At 45.4% G+C, this 20,294-nt stretch overlaps 1 protein-coding gene across 8 annotated transcripts in view; it reads right to left on the minus strand.

Moving 5' to 3' along the window:
* The window catches only part of DRP2 (dystrophin related protein 2), a 60,924-nt gene that overhangs the window by 37,569 nt on the left and 3,061 nt on the right, over positions 1-20,294 (minus strand). For 4 of the 8 annotated variants that reach the window (XM_081179399.1, XM_081179400.1, XM_081179402.1 and 1 more), the window contains one exon: positions 15,438-15,584. The exons of 1 other annotated variant lie outside the window; for it this stretch is intronic. In XM_081179399.1, the coding sequence (XP_081035525.1) occupies positions 15,438-15,545 (108 nt within the window). In that variant the 5' untranslated portion in view covers positions 15,546-15,584. Of the gene's footprint in view, positions 1-10,670; positions 10,763-10,854; positions 10,993-15,437; positions 15,585-20,294 lie in introns of those variants that run through there. 3 more of the 8 variants (XM_081179405.1, XM_081179404.1, XM_081179403.1) reach the window with 3 other exon arrangements.

A 20,294-nucleotide genomic window follows, 5' to 3' on the forward strand; every position in this document is an offset into this window, starting at 1 on the left:
AAATCCAAAAGTGTTATAATAAATAAAACTTACAGCAGTGAATGAATAGTCATCATGCATAACCAATCTGCTATTGGTTGCATGAGCATCCAAATGATGTTGGTGACTTTGGTGATGAAGACCTGCCAGAGTCCCTCTTTACCTCTTTCTAAATGGTCACCAGTTAACATTTAATGTGTGACACATAAAAGCAGCAACAAAATGTTGCAGCGTGAATTGCTCCTGTTCAGGATACTCCAATCCATCCCCTCATTCCAAACAACCCATTAGGATTCTGTAACCACTCTCAATCCTCACTGAGCTGTTTTTTAGGTTCCACCTTTGGGTTCCTCCCATTTTTTTGTACTTCTGTAAAACTTGGTGATCCCCAAGTCCAAGCCTGCTAAGATGTTGTGTGTGTGTTTGTGTATGCATGGATGTATTTATGCCTGCATGTGCACACACCGTTTTAGCTATACAAACAGCCACATGGAAAGCCTGAATATCAGAAATAGTAATACCCGAGTGGGATCTGCAACAAAATGCTGCCGTGTAGAGTGCTCCTTGTTCAGCGTTCCATTTACTCCACAAAATCCTATACCCCTCCAGTTTTCATTCCCACCCTTAATGGTCAGCCTTCCAAGCCACTGGGCATTCTCAGTTTTTCTTGGACTTGGGATGTTTGGCGGATCTCCCTCTTAGGATTTTATTTGCTAAATATTTTTTGTGCACTTACAAACCCAAACCTGCTGATGTTCTGTACATGGGGTGATGCTGCTTTGGCTATTTAAGGACTGGAAATAGCTAATGCTATATATATCTGCTATTTAAAACAACGACAACTGTGGGTGCCATCTGTCTGAGTTTCCTAGATTTGTACTACTGCTATTAGTATTTTGATTGCAGTTATCAATTTGCTGTTCAATCTTTTCCCTCCGTTGCATTTTCCTTTCCGCCCCTCACCCCATAAACCACTTAAGATTAATTTCCTTCTCTGTGGGAAAGCTTAATAGAATCAAGCCACTAATCTGGCCTCCCAGGTAAAAGACATTGTGCTACCAACACAATATGTACATTTCCAGTAGTAAAATCAAGTCCAGGACAAAATCCTGCACAAACAACACACACAGTTGCTCAGGGTCAATACGTGCTTAAAGGTGGGCCGATGAAGCTGCACACAAGCTGAGATTTGAGTCAGTAAGTGTCAGGACTGGGAGACTCACATTCAAACCCAGCGTGCATGGCCCTGGTACCAAAATGGGGGATTTTTTGGGTACTCGGGCACCCAGGGTCCCAGGAAGTTGTCACCTATGTCTCTTGGCTTAACACACTTCACAGGGGTTGTTGCGAGGAAGAATTAAGGGCTTTATTTGGGAACAGAGTATACCACCTTGATCTCCTGGGAGTATAGGAAATTAAGGTAAAAGGTAAAGGTACCCCTGCCCGTACGGGCCAGTCGTGACCGACTCTGGGGTTGCGCGCCCATCTCACTTAAGAGGCCGGGGGCCAGCGCTGTCCGGAGACACTTCCGGGTCACGTGGCCAGCGTGACGAAGCTGCTCTGGCGAGCCTGCACATCTGGAAACGCCGTTTACCTTCCCTCTATAAAGCGGTACCTATTTATCTATTTGCACTTAATTGTGCTTTCGAACTGCTAGGTGGGCAGGAGCTGGGACCGAACGGCGGGAGCTCACCCCACAGCGGGAATTCGAACCGCCGACCATATGATCGGCAAGTCCTAGGCGCTGAGGTTTTACCCACAGCGCCACCTGCGTCCCAGGTGGGAGTATAGGAAATTGCCTTATGCCAAATCAGACTCATTGATCCATGTATCTCAGTATTGTCCAAACTGACTGGCAGTGGCTGTCCAGGGTTTCAGATAAGTGTCTCTTCCAGCCTTACATCTGTACATGCCAAGGATTGAACCTGTGACCTTCTGCATACAAAGCAGATGCCTTTCTACTGAGTTATGGCCCTTCCTTGCAAAAATCAGTATAAATCTGCAACTAAAAAAACAACCAGCATTCTCTGCGACATTGCATGGAGCGGCATCTTGGATAATTCCTGGACATGTGCAATGAGAATTGCAGTCCATGAGCCCTTGTGGAGGTGCTCAAGGTGGCTTAAAAAACATAAAAGCAAGAATGACTGAACCATTAAAATATAAACCATCAAACTTAACATCAGGAAGAAAAAACACACACCAAGAAAACACAAAACAAAACACAAAGTGAAGCATCCATCATCAATACACTAAGGCAGCAACAGAATCAAGGGTCTCCCCATTGATGATGGGGCTGCTGTTTGTAATGATTTTGGATTATAGGTTCCCAGGACTCATCCCATGAATTGGGAGTCTTGGGTGCAGCCCTGAAAAATATAAAGCAATTCTGAAGGCAGAAGTGTTTCTGAATTTGTATAGAATGCATTACTCTTGATGCCGAATAACCACAGCCTGATCTCAGTACAGCTGGAGTGACATGATTAATTGATCATAGTCATAGATTAATAAAAATTGATAAACACAAAGTAATTAGCATAATAAGGGTATGGAAAGATTCACATAAAAGCAATTCTTACTTCACTGTCTTGTGTTCAAATTTGTATTGAGGATAGACTTCAACTACTTTTTTAAAGTAACTTAGGAAAAGTTACTTAAATTGTTAGATATTACAGTTCCCAGAGGGTGTTCCAGGTTCCCCTCTCTGAGCAATTTATACAAAATGCGTTATATATAACATCACAAACCACAGATTCCATCTCTCCAATTCAACAGGGACAAATAAAATCATTAAATGGAATTTTCTTAAACCAGCCAATTAGCAAGGCAAGGGGCAGAGTATTAAAAATGGAGAAGCATAAATTTGTGTATTAAAATGAACAAGCATGCATTTGTAAACAGTTAACGTTTGCAAGTGCAAAACTCTGGTAATCCCATAATTTTGGATATCGCTTAAGAAGAGTAGAGAGCAAAATTTAGCCTCTGCAGTTTTCAGATGGTGCAAAATCTAAATCCGTTAGCCTCTAGGTAACAGAGAGAAGGGTTATAATTACCCAAAGAGATACATCAGGTGGGTTTTCCTAGGTACAGAAACTGGCAACTCAGAGGTAGCTTTTGTTAGAACAGACATGGATTCCAGTAGTGCCTAGTGTAAGGTTACCAGATTTTTTTCAATGAATCCAGGGATACTTTTAAACTTCAATGGATTTTGTATGGGGAGTGATTTGTAAATCTGGGGACTGTCCCCGGGAAATGGGGACATTTGGTAACCTTAGCCTAGTGGGGTAGGAGGTTGCAGTAATTGCTCTGGGGGGGTAGACTCTCATCATACTGGACAGGTATGGGGTAGAGCTTGATGGGCAAAGGAGATGAAGCCAAACTCAACAGGACCAGGGGCGCCGACTTATAAAAAATATTGGGGGGGCCCATACCGGGGTCCTGCCGCTGGTTCGCTCGGGTAGCCGGGAGAACGCAGTTCGAGGTGGCGGTGTTGGGGAGAGACCCTCGCTCAGGGCGCCACTAGACTTGGCGGGCGGCGGCCTATCTGGGGGGTTTTGGAGCGTATTTCGGCGGAGCGATTGGGGAGGAGGGGGCTTGTTGCCGGATTCTTCAGCTGAGCCGGAGATCCGCTGCTGGGGGTCCCTGGGCCGAGTTGTGAGCACGGCCTGCTGAAGGGAGATCCAGCCGATTGCACGACGGGGACGGCCGGGGCTCTCCGGCTAGGGCGCGCGGCTGGCTGGCTGGCGAGGGAGCAGGTGGGGAGGAGGCGGGGGTCCTCACTCTCTTAGGAAACGCACCCGCGCGCCCGATTGCCACGAAGTCCGAAGGGTGCGTGTGTGGAATTAAAAAGCAAAAACGAGATACGGGCAGGGCAGACAAAGAGTTTTCTGCAAGAGGATGGAGGGCAGGTTGAAGAGAAAATCACTCAGGATGAGACAGTCAAATCAGCCATGATAAAATGGGCTCAGGATATTGGGTATAACATCATGTTTGAGGACTGGGAAAGGTTATGGACCACCGGAATGAAATTCACGGCATGTAATGCCTTGAAGGAAAATATTATGAAAATGATTTATAGGTGGTACATGACCCCAGTCAAGCTTGCAAAAATATATCACCTGTCTGATAATAAATGTTGGAAATGTAAGGAGGCTGAAGGGACATTCTTTCACCTCTGGTGGACTTGTCCAAAAGTGAAGGCCTTCTGGGAAATGATCTATAATGAGTTAAAAAAGGTATTTAAGTATACCTTTCCCAAGAAACCAGAGGCCTTCCTCTTGGGCATTGTTGGCCAGAAAGTGTTAAAGAAGGATAGAACTTTCTTTATGTATGCAACTACAGCAGCAGGAATACTTATCGCAAAATATTGGAAGACACAGATTTGCCCACACTGGAAGAGTGGCAGACGCAATTGATGGACTACATGGAACTGGCTGAAATGACTGGCAGAATCCGAGATTTGGGAGAAGAAACAACGGAAGAGGACTGGGAAAAATTTAAGGACTATTTACAAAAACAATATAAGTTGTATGAATGTTAAAAATTTACACGATTCGGAAACTATAGCTTCAGCAATTAGATTTGGGAAACAGGAAATTATATTTTAAGTAAGAAAAGGTCAAAATCTAAGGTAATACTATGTTTAATTTAAGATATAAGTAACTGATGAAAAGTATGTTAAATTTAGAGGTATAGTATTTGAAAAGTACAAAATAAGGTACGAAACAAGGTAATAATTTGCTGATATCTTTATTATAAAGAATGCAGGGTAAGGGAGATGCGAGGAAGTCCAGTTAGTTATATAAAAAATGTGTTGAATGGTTGGTTTTCTTTTCTTCTTTTTCTTTTTTTCTTTTTCTTGTTCTTTTACTTTTTTCTTCAGTGTATGTTTCTAACTTTGTATTTGAAAACTTAATAAAATATTTATATATAAAAAAAAGAGAGAGAAAATCCTTTCGCTTTTCTGGGGCGCAGGGAAGTCTCAGAGCCGGAGGTTGAGGAAGGGACCCCCTTTGCTCTGCCCTCTTCTCCCGTCTTAGATTCGCATGGGGGTCCCCGCCCGAGCTTGCCTGGCCACCGGGCCACACAAGGGCCGCGCTCTACGCGGCGCACCTTGCTAGCCGCGCAGCTGTCCTCCGCGGCTGCAGAGCGGCCCTGCGCCGGTGCCCAGCCCCTCTGGGCGCCCGCTGCGCTGCCAATGACAAGCGGGCGACGTCGCGGGCGGGGAAGGCGTCGCTTTCTTTCCCGATCCTGCATCCTCCCAGTCTTCCAGCCCTTTTTTGGGTTGGAAGCTCGTCTCGTTCGCCCTTCTCCTTTCTTCACCCTGCGCGCAATTTTCCTCCCTCGTCTCCCTCCCCATTTCTCCTTCCTTCCTTCCTGACTGACTGACTGACGGGCTTGGGCTCGGGCTCAGGCTCGGGCTTGGGCTCGGGCTCCGGGTCGGGCTCAGGCTCAGGCTCGGGCTCGGGCAGCCACAGCGTCGGCGGTGTTGGCGATCGGCGGCGCGGGGGGATGGCCCTCCCGGGGGAGCCGGCGCTGCTCAATGGGGTTGCCAAGGAGACAGGCCGGCCGCCCCCCTCCCCCGGCCCGGCGCCCCCCGCCGCGCCAGTGCCCTATAAAAGCCGCGGACGCGCCCACCGCCGCCCGAGATTATTGGGGGGGCTGAGCCCCCCCAAACGAATTTTTGAGGGGGCTCGGGCCCCCTCAAGCCCCATGGAGTCGGCGCCTATGAACAGGACTGCACATAAACATGCCTCTCCTAGCAATTTAACCAAATAGTAAGTTTTATTAGATTACAGATTTTAGTGTGGCAAGAGTTCGGGGGGGGGGCAGACTGTCCCTTTGCTTCTGGCTCCTCATTACTTCCATCTGTCTAGTGTCCCTGAGAAGGAAGCTATAATCAGTGGGGTAGCATGGGTTGCCAGAGCCCGGGGCAAGGAAAGTATGCTTGGCACCGCCCTCTGATAGGCTGGAACAAAGGGGCAATAGCTCCGTGACCTACCCAAGTGGCAGCAGTGGCACCCCGTGAGTGTCAATAACAGCAGTGAGCAGTATATGAGGGGAGGTTGTTGTTGTTGTTGAGGAGCGGGTATGTTTCTAAAGCTCATGCAGAGGGCACCTGAGCAACAGGCCGTCACTCCAATTCACTCCTCAGTCCTTCCTTCATGATCACTGGAAGATATTCTGTGTGAGGTGCGCTATTTTTTAAAAAATTATTATCTTATTTTTTCTTTTGGGAATGTTGTGCCCCTAAGAATTTTGCGCCCAGGCAATTGCCCCTATGGCTCACCCATAAAAAGGTTAAAAAAAGGGTAAAGGACCCCTGGACTGTTGTCCAGCCAAAAGCAACTATGAGGTTGTGGTGCTCATCTAGCTTTCAGGCCGAGGGAGCCAGAGTTTGTCCACAGACAGCTTTCCAAGTCATGGGACCAGTCTGACTAAACTGCTTCTGGTGCAACAGGACACTGTGAAAGAAACCAGAGCGCATGGAAACACCGTTTACCTTCCCACTGTAGCGGTACCAATTTGTCTACTAGCACTGGTATGCTTTCGAACTGCTAGGTTGGCAAGAGCTGGGACAGAGCAACGGGAGTTCACCTTATCACAGGGATTCGAACCGCTAACCTTCTGACCGACAAGCCCAAGAGGCTCAATGGTTTAGACCACAGCACCACCTACCCATGCTACACCACTGGCTATAATCCAGGAATTGTATATCAAACCTTGAAACCTGGCTATCTTAGCTTCTCATTTGAAAAGTAAATGCCCAATAAATGCACAGCCTGCTGTGGGCTATTTTGGCCAACTATTTATCTGCAGCATTTATCGGGGGATGTATTGAGCAGTTAGCTTAAAGGCCAGGAATCACTGGGTCAGGCTTGGGGAAACGCTGGCCCGAGGGTGAGATGCAAGCCCTACAGCATCTTTCCATCTGCTCATGATGCCAGCTAGGGAGGGAGGAAAGATTCATTTCTGTTCGCATTAAAATGGGAATATTGCACTTTCTGAAACAATACTGCCCTCTGGGAGGAATATAAATGTAATGATAATAATGATAAGTGGACTGGAATGCAGCCATCCTTTGAAATCTGCATTTCTCCAAACTTTGTGATACAGTTCTGCAAGCCAAGTTATGTGTACAAATGAAGTAAGAGAAAATAACATGAAAAATGTGTCTGAAGACAAAAGTGCACACAGAAATGTGTGTATTCTTATGTTGAAAGGGACTTTAAAAGAAAAAAAGTCATACTGATGTAGAAATGTGGGGAGCTAAAGACTGGAAAAATGAAGAATTGAGGAAAAAACAAAATGGCCAGATTTGCCCATCCCTATTCTTCTCCATCCCTTTCATGGATCACTGCCTTGCCATGGCGAAGGGGCTTGAATAACTCAGAGAAGCTATGAACTATGCCAAGCAGGGCACCCAAGATGGACAGGTCATAGTGGAGAGTTTTGACCAAATGTGATCCACCTGGAGCAGGAACTGGCAAGCCACTCCAGTATCCCTGCCAAGAAAACTCCATGGACAAAGACTAAACAACAACAACATTGTTGTTCCATGGTTCCATTCCCTGTCCTCGAGTCTGCATCATACCCTCCTCCAATGTCTTGTCACGATGTTTGCCTCTTATGCCACTGAATCAACACCACAAGCCTTCCCACCACGGCTTGGAACACCTGGAGATCTGGTTTCAAATCCCTCCTCAGCCACACAGTAGGGTGCCCTTGGTCCAGCCTCTGTTTCTCAACTTTAACCAACCTTGCATATTTGTCATTAGGATGAAAAGGAGAGAACATACGTTCACCACCCAAAGTTCCTTGGAGGAGAGGCAGGATGCAGACGTCAATTGACTAGATTTATTAAATAACTAGAAGCCTCAGATCTGTTGCTATTGGGAATTCTAAAAAACCAAACATGAGGTGCAGTTTGGAAATTCAGTTGCATCCAAACATAGATGAAAACCTGCTACTTGATCTCAGGAACCGTCATGCAAAATTTGAATGTGTTATCTTAAGAGGTGTCCAAATGCATACCGGACAAACAATTTTCCAAATGTATAGTGGAACAGTAATACTTCTACTGTTGCTGCTGCTGCTACTATTGCTACTACCTCCCTCCAATATACCACCTGCAGAGGAACTGTCTTATGCATGCAAGCCCTTATGCCTGGTTTTGCAAAATGGTATTGTGAATTGACATGTGTTCCTTCTTTGAGCTTTTATTAAAAGCCAATAGACTTTGCATAAAAAGTTCAAAGCAAACTCACAAGAAGTCCCACCAAGTCCAACAGAGTTTACTCCCAGGAAGGTATGTACAGGGCTGCAGTCTCACTATGGAATAATGTTTACAGTGATACCTCAGGTTAAGTACTTAATTCATTCCGGAGGTCCATTCTTAACCTGAAACTGTTCTTAACTTGAAGCACCACTTTAGCTAATGGGGCCTCCCGCTGCTGCCGCGCCGCCAGAGCACAATTTCTGTTCTCATCCTGAAGCAAAGTTCTTAACCCGAGGTACTATTTCGGGGTTAGCAGAGTCTGTAACCTGAAGTGTATGTAACCTGAAGTGTATGTAACCTGAGGTACCACTGTACTTAGATAGAAGTCCCACTGTGTTACTCCCCAGAAAATGGTGAACTGGATTGCAGGTGGCATTATCTGTTAAGCTCACTGCTGCGGAACAAATTTCCTTGATAGAGAAACCCACATGCTTTGAGACTGACTTATTTAAATTAGAATTTCATCTTAGTGGTCCTGCCTCTTTCCTATTGTTGGTGTCCTTCCCCCTGATTACTTAACACCAGAGGTGGGAACCATTTTCAGCCCGAGGGTCACATGTCCTAGCGGGGAAGATTCTAGAGGCGAAAGTGGGCAGAGTATTGAAACTCTTATCTATGTGCACAAGGTTATATATTCCCAGCCGTGAAAAAATCAGAAGTTTCTATAAACACACATACATAACACTCCGTCCAGGGAAACAAAAGGCTCAAGCACACTGTGCTGGCTGGGGGACGACAGAAGCTATAGTCCGAAACATCTGTAAGGTGCCAGACAGTGGACCTAGGACCTTCTGCATGCAATGCAAAAGTGCTCTACCACCTAGATATGTCACTTCCCTGCACATAGAAAACTAGCATGTCAAGGAGAAGGTTAGGGTTCAGCCCATATAGGGGCAGGCTGTTGCCTTCATGTTCTGATGATGGGCCTCAATAAAGCATCTGGCTGGTTGGCTGGCCACCATGGACTGTGGAAGAAAACAAGGACCCCTTGGCCTTGCTCTTCTTAATTTCCATAACAAAATGGAGCCTCCAAGTATATATACTGCATGCCTTAAAGACAGATAATGGAGACGTGGATTTCAGGGACATGGTTTTTTCGCCCCATCAAGAGCTGCATGTGAGCTTCCCAGCGGCACTTGGCCAAGTTTTGCTGGAAGGAGGGAGCTGTGAGGCTACCAACTCTAGTCAGGTCCAGCCAGCTTTGCCAATGATCAGGGATGATGGAAGCTGGGAGTCCAACAACATTCTGAGGGTTACAGGTTCTCCAGCCCTGGTCTAGATGGATCTTGGCATTCAACAACCAACTCTCATACACACACAGAGCAGCTTCCACTTTTTGCAACCCGCTGCTGACATTTTCACTAAAGAAAAACACCACTGTGACTTTATTTGTGCTGGCCATAGTTTCTCTCTCTGACTAATTAGCCATTAGTCCTCCAAAGCGATGTAGCATTTACTGCCTTCCATTAGAAGGCATCAACCCCAAGGGCTCCAGGAATAGCATACTCAAGCATCATAATGCTCTCAGCAGAAGGGCACCCTAAGGGAGCATTGTTGTTGGGGAGGGCAAAGACTACTCAGCAGCAATATTCCATGGTCTGTTAGAGAAGGAACGGAAAAAAAACCTGGTGTGTGGCTGGGTGAATTCCCATGCATAATTACAGTGTCCCCTTGTTTTAATAAATCCACAGGATGGCTTAGGAATTATATGGAAGAAATTCAAGTGTTAAGCATCGCATCTGGCAAACTAATTCTTAATATTTTGAGTCTTAAAAGATTTTACTGAAGAAACCCTTTAATATTTTGATTGCTTTACTTAAAAAAAAAAGAGCTGTGCTAAACAGAATCTCATTGAAATGGAGAAACTGGAAAACTTTGCAAATCTGCAATACCCAGTTAAACATTCTGGGAAGCACCAATTCTGAAAGAGTGCAAAATTACGCACCTGTGCTAGGGAGCACATTGCAAGTACAGCAGGAGCACATGCACACACACACACACACACACACACACCCAAAACAGTGCAAAGGAAACTTAAAAAGATGATCATTATAAATCATTCATGCCACAGCTGCTGCATCTCACGATGCCTTCACACTGGGAAGATGGTGCCTTTTCATGCGCCGATTCTCACAGTGCTAAAGTAGGTTAGCCTTGCTCTGTCAGCCAGGAAGAACGTTTCAAGTTAGAAACCCTAAGTCCAGGAGGGGAAACCCCAGGGGAATCTGGGGTTCTTTTAGAGCAGCAGCTTGCAATAGAGTCACAACAGAAGACAACTCCACAGGGTGCTGCCACGTGGAGCCGAAAGACAGCCCAAGCGTGCAAAGCTTGCAAGAGAAGTTCACAACACACCAAGTGCCAAAATGTGAAATACACCTGCCCGTACACAGACACAGAGTTAGACATCCTGAACCTGAAACAAAATCTTCTGGGATGGGGGAATCAGTTGTCTCCAGCTCAGCATCAAAACTCCAGCTGCTCTCTACTGCAGGGATGTCAGACTGGCTAATTCACTCCCACTCTGCCCAGATGCATGTGAACTGCTTTATTTTTAGATCCATGCCTGCACTCTGCCTTTGCAGACAGCTCTCCCTTACCTGGGCAGACGCGAGGATCCCCAGAGGGTCTCCTTGGTAGCTCCATGGGAGAGCATGTGTTGTCGACTGCCAGCCCTACCAAAGCCATCCAAAAGGGAGATAAAGGAGGGAACGGGGAAAGCAGGCAGGAAAGGGAGGGAGGTGCAGGAAGGAGTGGTTTGCTACCGTCTCTTTGCTGACCCCCTAGGAATCTTGCAGGGGGGTGGCAGCAACAGCCACCGTTCAGGCTGTGAATTGCAGCTTTGTCCATATGGAATTCCAACACCCTCCAAACCACTTGATTCTCTGGCTGGGGTGGAAGCAGCTGCCTGCGTGAGAGGGAGGCTGAATGTCACAGGCAACGTCCTGCCCTCCCAGAGTGGACTTGTGACAGTCACACTCAACTGCAGTAAAAGGGTCGAAAGAGAATAGTCACCTTGCTATATGGATGACCCGGTTGGCCATGGTTGACCCATGGTTGGCCATGGCTGTCAGATTCTTTCTCCTTGGCCTCAATGCTTACCCTTGTAGAACTCAGTAGGGAGCAAAATTAAGACTCATAGGTTCTGCCTGTCACTGTCTCTTGTCTCTACCTATTGTTGGTATCCTTGCCTTCTGCCCCACCAGTTCAAAGGGGCACCACCCACCAATGCCATGGAGTCTGTTGTCTGATGGGAACTGCTGTGAAAACCGGTGTGGAGGAAAGATCCCTCTTTGGAGATTGAAGGGATGGGACCAGGCCTTCCCTGTCTGCCAGTCTTCCTTACAGACCAAACATGCTTCCCGAACTGTCCCTATTTCCAGGTGGGATTCAATCACATGCCAGCAAATCCAGGCTTCACAATCAACATTGTTTCACACTTGCATAATAATTTCACATAACCCACCACAGCAAACCTTTATCCTTTTTGCAAGAAAGGAACTGGCAGGAAAATGTGTAGGATAATCAGGATGGGGTGGGGAGGGGGAAGGGGAGGGAAGATGTCCTTTTTATTATGCATTAATGATGGCGTTCTTATAATGTTATTGGGGCAGTTGTAGATGCGCTTTCTAAACTGTTTGTGTCTGCAACAGTTCCTGTACGAACATATTGCTTTGTTTCCAATCAGTGCATGTTCTGTAGCTTCCTGATGAAATCCTGCAATTTTTCATATCACAAGGGTTCCTCTGGACTGTCAGGATTTTGCAGGAGGAATTTGATCATCTACCAGCAGTAGTGGAGCTTCATGCTCCAGCCCCGGGGGACAGAGAGCAGGCGGGGGGTGGGGCTGGCGTGGGTCCTGGGGGTGTGGCGCACCACCTGCGGGGGTGGGGTGCCTAGCATGGGGGGGGGGAGCTGTGATGGCACCCTGGGGATCACGCTGCCAGGGGTGGTGCACTCCCCCCGCACTCCTCTTCCTCCGCCAGTGTCTACCAGAACTTTAGGTGTGTGTGTTTTAAGTGGATTAAAGAGCTGTTGCCCTAGCACAACAAATCCACTTTTCAAAAAGAGAGAAAGTGCTGGACTTTTTCTGGTTTGGAAAGTAATGGGGAAATGCACTGAAAAGTGGCATGAAGAAATGACTAACAGGATGATGTATAGATGTATATGCAAGCAAGTCAGGATGAGTGCTCATTGCCATAAAAAGGTAGAGGTAAAGGATCCCTGGACAGCTAAGTCCGGTCAAAGGCGACTATGGGGTTGTGGTGCTCATCTCGCTTTCAGGCTGAGGGAGCCGGCGTTTGTCCACAGACAGCTTTCCAGGTCATGTAGCCAGCAGGACTAAACCACTTCTGATGCAATGGAACACCGTGATGGAAACTAGAGTAGCACATGGAAACGCCGTTTAACTTCCCACCACAGTGGTACCTATTTATCTACTTGCACTGGTGCGCTTTCGAACTGGTAGGTTGGCAGGCGCTGGGAAAGAGCAATGGGAGCTCACCCTGTCACAGGGATTCGAACCACCGGCCTTCTGATTGGCAAGCCCAAGAGGCTCAGTTGTTTAGACCACCCGCCACCCGTGTCATATAACCACTCTGCAAACAAATCAAATACTCAATAAAAACTGATCAGAACCTATCCCCCACATAAACTGTCTGCAAGCAAATCATAGTGAACGCTGAATAAATCTTCTAGGTTTGTTTGGTTTTTGTCCCACTTCTGTTGTGCTATAGCGTAAGCGTGCCCTTCCAGTAGCACTGAGAAGCAATCATAGGGCAATTAAAGAAGCAGAGTGATGTATGGATAATCCAGTATAAATACTCCATTAATGCACTATCAATGTGTCGAAGACATGTTTTAGGATACATGTTTCGCAAGGAGGAGGACACCCGTCTGGAGAAACTCTGACTGCTTGATGCCATGTCATGTAACCCCTGACGCAAACAAATCAGAACGAATGCTCAGTAAACAGGGGACTGTTGTCAAACCTGCCTGCAAACTTTGTGGAAACAAATAACAAAGAATGCTCAATAAACAGGTTGTCTGGAAGCAGCCCAGGTTCCCCGCAGGGAATACTGAAAATTCCTGGGATTCACCACCCCCTTCAGCACCAAAGCAAGAGGAAGAATGTCTTTGTTTTGGCCAAGAGGATTCCGTTCCTGCCACTAATGGTCTCCCACAGACTTTCCCTCCATAAGCTAATGTTTCCATGCTCGGTCCCACCTACGGGCACATGATAAAAAGCTCCCTCTTTCTCTTTGTCTCTGTCCTCTGCTTCTTTCCACCAGATGACCTCCTGCACTCTTGCATGCCTGTCCACCACCTCTGCCTTTCCCTCTCTCCCCCGCCCCACCTCACAGCTTTTAAAATTTCTACAGTGAGATATTTGCAGGGCTGAAGCTTGCCTTGAAGCCATTGCAGAAGCCATGTTCTTTGTCGGTATCAGGAACCTCCGGCCCTGCAGATGTTGTTGAACTACAACTCCCATCATCATCATCATCATCATCAACAACATCATTTAATTTGTATGCTGCCTTTCCATGGTGAAAACCATGCTCAAGGCGGCTTACAACATGACAAGATTAACATAATTGCAAATGTAACTTAAACAGAAATAAACAATAAATAATACTTATCAAAATACCATAACTGAACAATTTCCACATAAATTGTAAGATCTAAATATGAAGGTACGGAAATTTTATGTTGATAACAACAACGAAAACCCCCAACAAAAATCTCTAAATAGCCCAAGAGTCTGTTCAGCAGTCTCAGTTTTTACAGCTGGAGTCAGGGCCCCACCCTCCCAGGCCAGGTGGGAAAAGGCCAGCAAGGCAGGGAGTGTTGGTTGCAAGAAAAAAATAAACATAGAGAAGAGAATTTCCTGGATGCCAAGATACAGGTTTTGGGCAAGTACTTTTTGGTGACAGAACCCCAGCAGAGATTTGAAATCACAAAACATGCAAATTAAAGTGTGGAAATATAGGCTGTTAGGCCTGTAAAATAGATCCACCCAAAGTTTCCCTCTTCCCCCAACATAGAAAAAGACCACACATTTGGTAAGTTTAAAAGAATTTACGTACAACTCTCCAAAGATCCGATTCATGTGCTTTTCCATATAGCATTCATATAAAGTTACACAGGCAGTAAAACTTGGCAGTGGTAAAAGTTCCTAAATTATTGTGATAGGAACTCAAGAGTGGCTTGTAAGAGCCATGCAGTCTGAGCTTCAGCAACCAGCTAAGACATGGGTTGAGGAGGAACAAAGTCTTGATTACATAGTCCCTCCCAAGGTGAGCTAAGCCTGGCGGCACAGCTTATTCTATGCTTCTAACACCTTCATGTATTAAATAGACTTGGTTATATGAGGCTGGTTATCTCACAGGGAGCAGGTCTTCCAGGATTCATGGCCATCATCCCTGGTCATTTGAGGGCTAAAAGTTCCCCACACCTGGTTTCTATGGTCGCAAAACAGGGACAGACAACATTTTTGTTTGAGAGCTGCATTCCTTGGGTGGAAAGTGGCTGGGAGCTACAAGACAGAAGCGGGTGGGGCTAAAGCTGGAAATGGGTGAGGCCAAAGGTGAGTGTGGCCAAAGCAAAAAGTGCCCCTCTCTTTGCCCCCTAATTCATTTATCATTTATCCATTCTTACTCTCACACACAAGCCCCACAGTTTTTGTTCCTTGGGATGGAAATGCCCTTCTCACATGCCAGAACCACAACACATAACTGATATTTAATTAACGTGTCCAACTTGCTGCCACAGGAGATAGGGAAGACTACTAGAATAGATCACTTTAAAAAGGAGGATCAGGCCAATTCATGGAGGAAGAGCCATCTGAAATGAGACAACAGCTAGGACAGAAGTGGGGAATTTAACACCTGAGCCCTCCAAATGCTCCTATTTGGCCCTTGGGACTCCCTGCAGGCCACGCCCCCTCATTAGCCACCTGCTTCTCCCTATAATAGTAATAATATTAATATATTTATATGCCGCCCATCTGACTGGGTTTCCACAGCTGCTCAAATATGCTGAGCTGTTGTTTTCTTTCACTGTATTTTTTCTTTCACTTTTGTTTTTTTTACAAAAGCAGTTTATAAAAAATATCACATATAAACAAAGACATCCCTTCCCCCCCTAAAGAGCACAGGAACCAATAAATAGTGGGAGTTCTTACCTGAGACTGTGCATGGGAGGTGCTGTTGCGACGAGATTGGCCTGTGGCATGCCACTCATGACATCTGGGGAGGGTGAAAGAGCATCCCTGCATGACCATTGGCTGCATTAGAACAGACGCTCATGAGGGCATATCTGCTTTGGAACACTAGAAATGGAAAAGGGAGTGAGCAGGAATTACTTGATCACTTCATGGACTCTTGATGAGCCACTGACCTGATCCAGCAAGACTCTTCTTAGATTCTTATGGGCTTTTAGAGAGTTGGAAGGGCACTCAGATGTAATCAGGTCCAACCCCTCTGCTAAATGCAGGATCTGCAATGTTGGATTATCATCATCACCACTATTATCATAACTGATTTACTGATCACTTTCTAAATTGTTCCATGGGGTATTTTAGGCTGGGAAATAGTGACAGACCTCAGGCTACCAAGTGAACTATGTGTCCGGGGGGGGGGGGGGATTTGAACCCAGGTCTCCCAGATCTTAGTCCGACACTTTAACCCAGTGCTTCTGAAACTTTTGTCCACACCTGCCACACTTTCAGAATAAAATTTTGTTCATGCCACACCACAATTTTTAATTAATAATAATAAATATTTTGATACTACACTGAAATGTCTAAATGTTTTTTTAAAAAAAATAATATTTATTAATAGTTTCAGAGTAATAGGAAAAAAAGAAAAAATACAAAAAAAACAACACTACAATACATAAAAAAGAAGAAAAAGTGCAAAACATAAAAACCAATACAGCAATACAACAAAAAAGACACAAATCCCAAATTTCATATCTTTAACTTCCATTTGCTTGCTTCATTGACCTCCTCACACCTCCCTTTTTGTATTCTCGTTTAATTAGTTATTTCAGCAAATTCTTTCCATCTTTCTCAATTTTTGTTAAATAATTTATCTTAACAATTTAACCTAATAATTAGCTCAACAAATCCTTTCCATCTTTCCCCATATTCTGTTATTCAAATTACCTTAATTTATTTAACCTTATCTTACCATAAAGTACCTTAAAGCTTGAATCTTAATACTCAAATATACATAACCCCAATATCATTTCTGCTAGAGTCATATAGTTTCATTCCAACATTTTCCTTAATATTCATTGATTTTAGGCTAATTCCCCAAATAAAAATTTTTCTTTATAAATTTTCTTCCAATCTTCATCCACTGTCTCTTCTTCCTGGTCTCGGGTCGTGTCAGTCCTTACCGTCCATTCCATCTAGTCCATTAACCTGGAAGTCTTATGTCCGAGGCCCGTAAGTCTCTTCCATGTCCCTTCTGCAGATCTTCTTCTTCTTGTTTATACTTGCCCTTTTCCTTGTCATTTGTTGGTCTCTTTCTTAATTTCTTTCCTTTCTCATTGAGGAGTAGGTCTCTGGGGGGTTCCAACCCAAAATTGTCTCCATCTCCCTTCATCAAACCCGCCCATTCCCCACGGCCCCACTCCCCACAGTCATCAATGTAATCCAAAAAATATTTAAAAACATATTTCAAGGTCTCTCCAAAGTTAGGACCCTCCTCAGCTCCAGACTCCCCCTGGCCCACTCCAACTTCAATCTTCAATGACAGCAGCTTATACTCCTGTAGGGCTTCGGGTTTCTCCATTTGTATTATTTGAGGTGCAACCGCATCCTCCTCCATTATCTTCTGCACTTGCCCAGTCAGTACAGGTTCATGAGTTGGTCCCTGAATGGTTTCTGTATCAATATTCCCTGTTTGTCCACAGTTGTTAACCACAACAGTCATCAAGTCCATTTTCTCATTCATCAAATCCATCTTCTCGTGCATCTTTTTCAGAAAAGCACTTGTCTTGCATAAAGCAAGCACCCAATCTTCCTCCCAGCTCATCTTTAGTCAAGGTCAGAAAAGACTGGTCCCATGATCTTAATCTCACAGCTGTTGAGTCCTCAAGTAAACTGCAGCAACAATTTAACAAGCTCCCTCTAGGGGAGACAATTTCTATTTGTTTCCATTTTTTTAAGGCAAGTCCAACAAAGGAAAATTACTTTCATTTTTCAGATATTTTTCAGATATTTTTCAGATATTTTGTTTCTTTAGAATGCAAAAGGCAACATTGGAATCAGTCTATTTCTCTTCTTTAGCTATCTGTCAAAGTATTCCACTCACAGCCAATGAACCTCTCCAACTATTTCTGTCTGACGCCCTGTTCCCAGGTTAGAGACGGTGGAAGTTTATCCTTCTTCACTCCCTCTCCTGCAGGGGTTAAACAAAGTTCTCCCCCCTTTTCTCCTACTTCCAAGGGGGTTTCAGTAATTATAAATGAAGGAAATTAGACTTTTTTCACGGCTTTCCAGGCTTTAGCTTACAAAGTTTTTGCTTTAGTCTATATACAAAAAGCGGAAGGCGGACTTCCTGATTTGAACCTTCCTGCTTTGATGCCAAATTAAGATATTTCTTGATCCAATTTTCCGTTTCTACTCACGGGTACTTGTTTTGAATCCAATTGTCCACAGGAAAAAGTCAGCGCTCTCCGGCAATGGCTGTGCGGCTTCACTCCGTAAAAATAGCAATCAGTTCGCAGCACCGTGCCACTCACCCCACTTCGCTCCGGCACCCCAAAAAGGGGTTCCTGGTGAGTAGGGGGGCGCTCCTGGTGCCCTGCCGAACCCCACGTTCCCAGGCTTCCTCTGCCTGGGATTTCTAGCTGGTCCCCACCTTCGCCGCGGCGGGAAGACCCAGTTTCTACGGAGCCCGTTCCTCCGATCGGAGGAACACCGCCATTCACCGATGGCGCTGACCTGGAAGTCCCCTGAAATGTCTAAATGTTTTGATTGTCGTTATCTTCCAGCTACAATTGCCATTCTCTCCTGCCGCACCAGTGTAGGGCACCACACCCTTTGAGAACAATGCTCTAACCACTACACCACCATTGGTTCTATAACTAACTCCCCACTGCTATCACTATCCAGTGATGCTTTTGCCATTTCTGCTTATTTTTTTTTGTAAGGCTGTGCACTTGTCATCTCCAAGTGCAGAGCTGCAAAACAACCGCCCATGAATGGATGTATAAAAAGAACCCTTGTCAATCACAGTGCCCTGATTTTGCTCAGTGAAGAGCAGGGCGTTTTCTTAGCCCTATAAGGGACCTGCTAGAAGTTCTCCTAATAGTTCTGCACCATTTTAAGAGACTTGCGTACAGAACTCCATCCCAATGTCACACTCACAGATTTGTCATTGAGTAAGCTCTGGAGTTACGGGGCTTCCTTTCCTGAAATGTGGAACTTTGTTCAAAAAACCCTTGTTCTTACGGCTTTGAAAACCTGAATGCTTCTTTAACTCAGGTTTTTGTTCCTCACCATTCAAGATATGCCTATTGCTATAAAAGGAGCCACTAGCCTATTATGGAGGCAGAGAAGACATCTGACATACTTCTGCTCTGGGCTTTTATTATGGAGTTGCCTTGGGTATCTCGCTGCAATAACTGAATTTATGTTGGGAATATATAGATAATGGAACATCAAAAAATCTAAGTCCCCTCTTCATGCAGGGATTGAGTTGGGGTTGCTTCTACCCTCACGGCCCATTAGTGATGCCAAGGGATTTCTCTTCCACAGTCAGATGGAAGCAGAACTAAATCAAGGTTTGTCCTCATAGGCAAAGTCCTAGAATATGTTTACTCAGAAGTCCCATTCAGTAGTAGTTCCACTTCTCCCAGCTACTGGTCCTTTAGTTAATCATTTCCTGGTAGCTCTCAGCTAAAGAAGCTTTTAGTTAGCTGTTTCCTACTAACAGCCCTAACCATCAAAACATTTTCTTATTAAATATTAATTCATTCCACATTAGGAAACAATTAATTAAAAGGGCCTGATTGTGTGTGGGAAGACTAATTATGTCTTGCAGGACCAGGCATCGGACTTCCCATACCCCAACTTGTATAATAAGAGACCAATGAGACTGGTTTTTGGTCAAAACAGGCCACAACTTTACTGAATACAGATGAAAGAGGTTTGGCTTGGACATGGGGCAATCTAAATACTTCTGGCCCACCCGCCAAAACGGATGTGTGGTCAATCCAGGAGAGGGTTCCTAAGATTTACATGGCCACTCCTCCCTGATCTCTTTAACAGGATACCCAGCGTTTGGAGGTGCAGGCAGAGACTACAACCTCCCCTCTGTCCAGAACAAAGGATTGCCCCAATGCCCAACCAGTCCTGACGATTGCTATGAGGTAGGCAAAACCACTAGGTCAGTGCCAATTAACCTGGTAGGCAAATTCCTACCCGGCCCCTTGAAGGAGGGTGAACACCATAGCTACAGCAAAATCATTGACTATCAGCTTAAACCGAGGGTGGGTGTGCGGGAAAACCTGGAGCAGGAACAAACAGGCTGTGCCCCAGGTGTAGGCTGCTTAAATGGGCACGGGGTGGATCCGAGGGAAGCCCACCCACAGTTCCATTGGCTCCGCTCCTGGCACAGCCCAAGTCCTGGCCTGCATCCTCATTTGCCAAAGCAGGGTGCAGGCTAAGATCCAGTTCCTGATAGGAAGAGGGCTTACGCCCCCTTCACCTATCAGGAAGGGCACAGCCAGTTTGAATTCCCTTATTGGGGCGCCAGTGAAGCCTCCTCTGTCCTGCAATGCCACTGTACGAAAAGGGTGAGCAGGCTTGTAATTATGCCATGAAAATATATTATTCAAGGGCAACAAATGGACTTTAAAAACAAACAAAACAATTGATCTTTCTACTATTTTGTAGATTTATTTGGGTTGCTTTTTGTTCAAACAACAAATAATAAGTGCAATAGTAATAACAATAATGATATTACTATCGTTTTTGTTATCGTTAGGCCCGAAGCAGAGACAAGCCTCCATAAGGCTTTGCAAG

Source organism: Podarcis bocagei, assembly GCF_964188305.1.
Source record: "Podarcis bocagei genome assembly, chromosome: Z".
NCBI classification, from domain to species: Eukaryota; Metazoa; Chordata; class Lepidosauria; order Squamata; family Lacertidae; genus Podarcis; species Podarcis bocagei.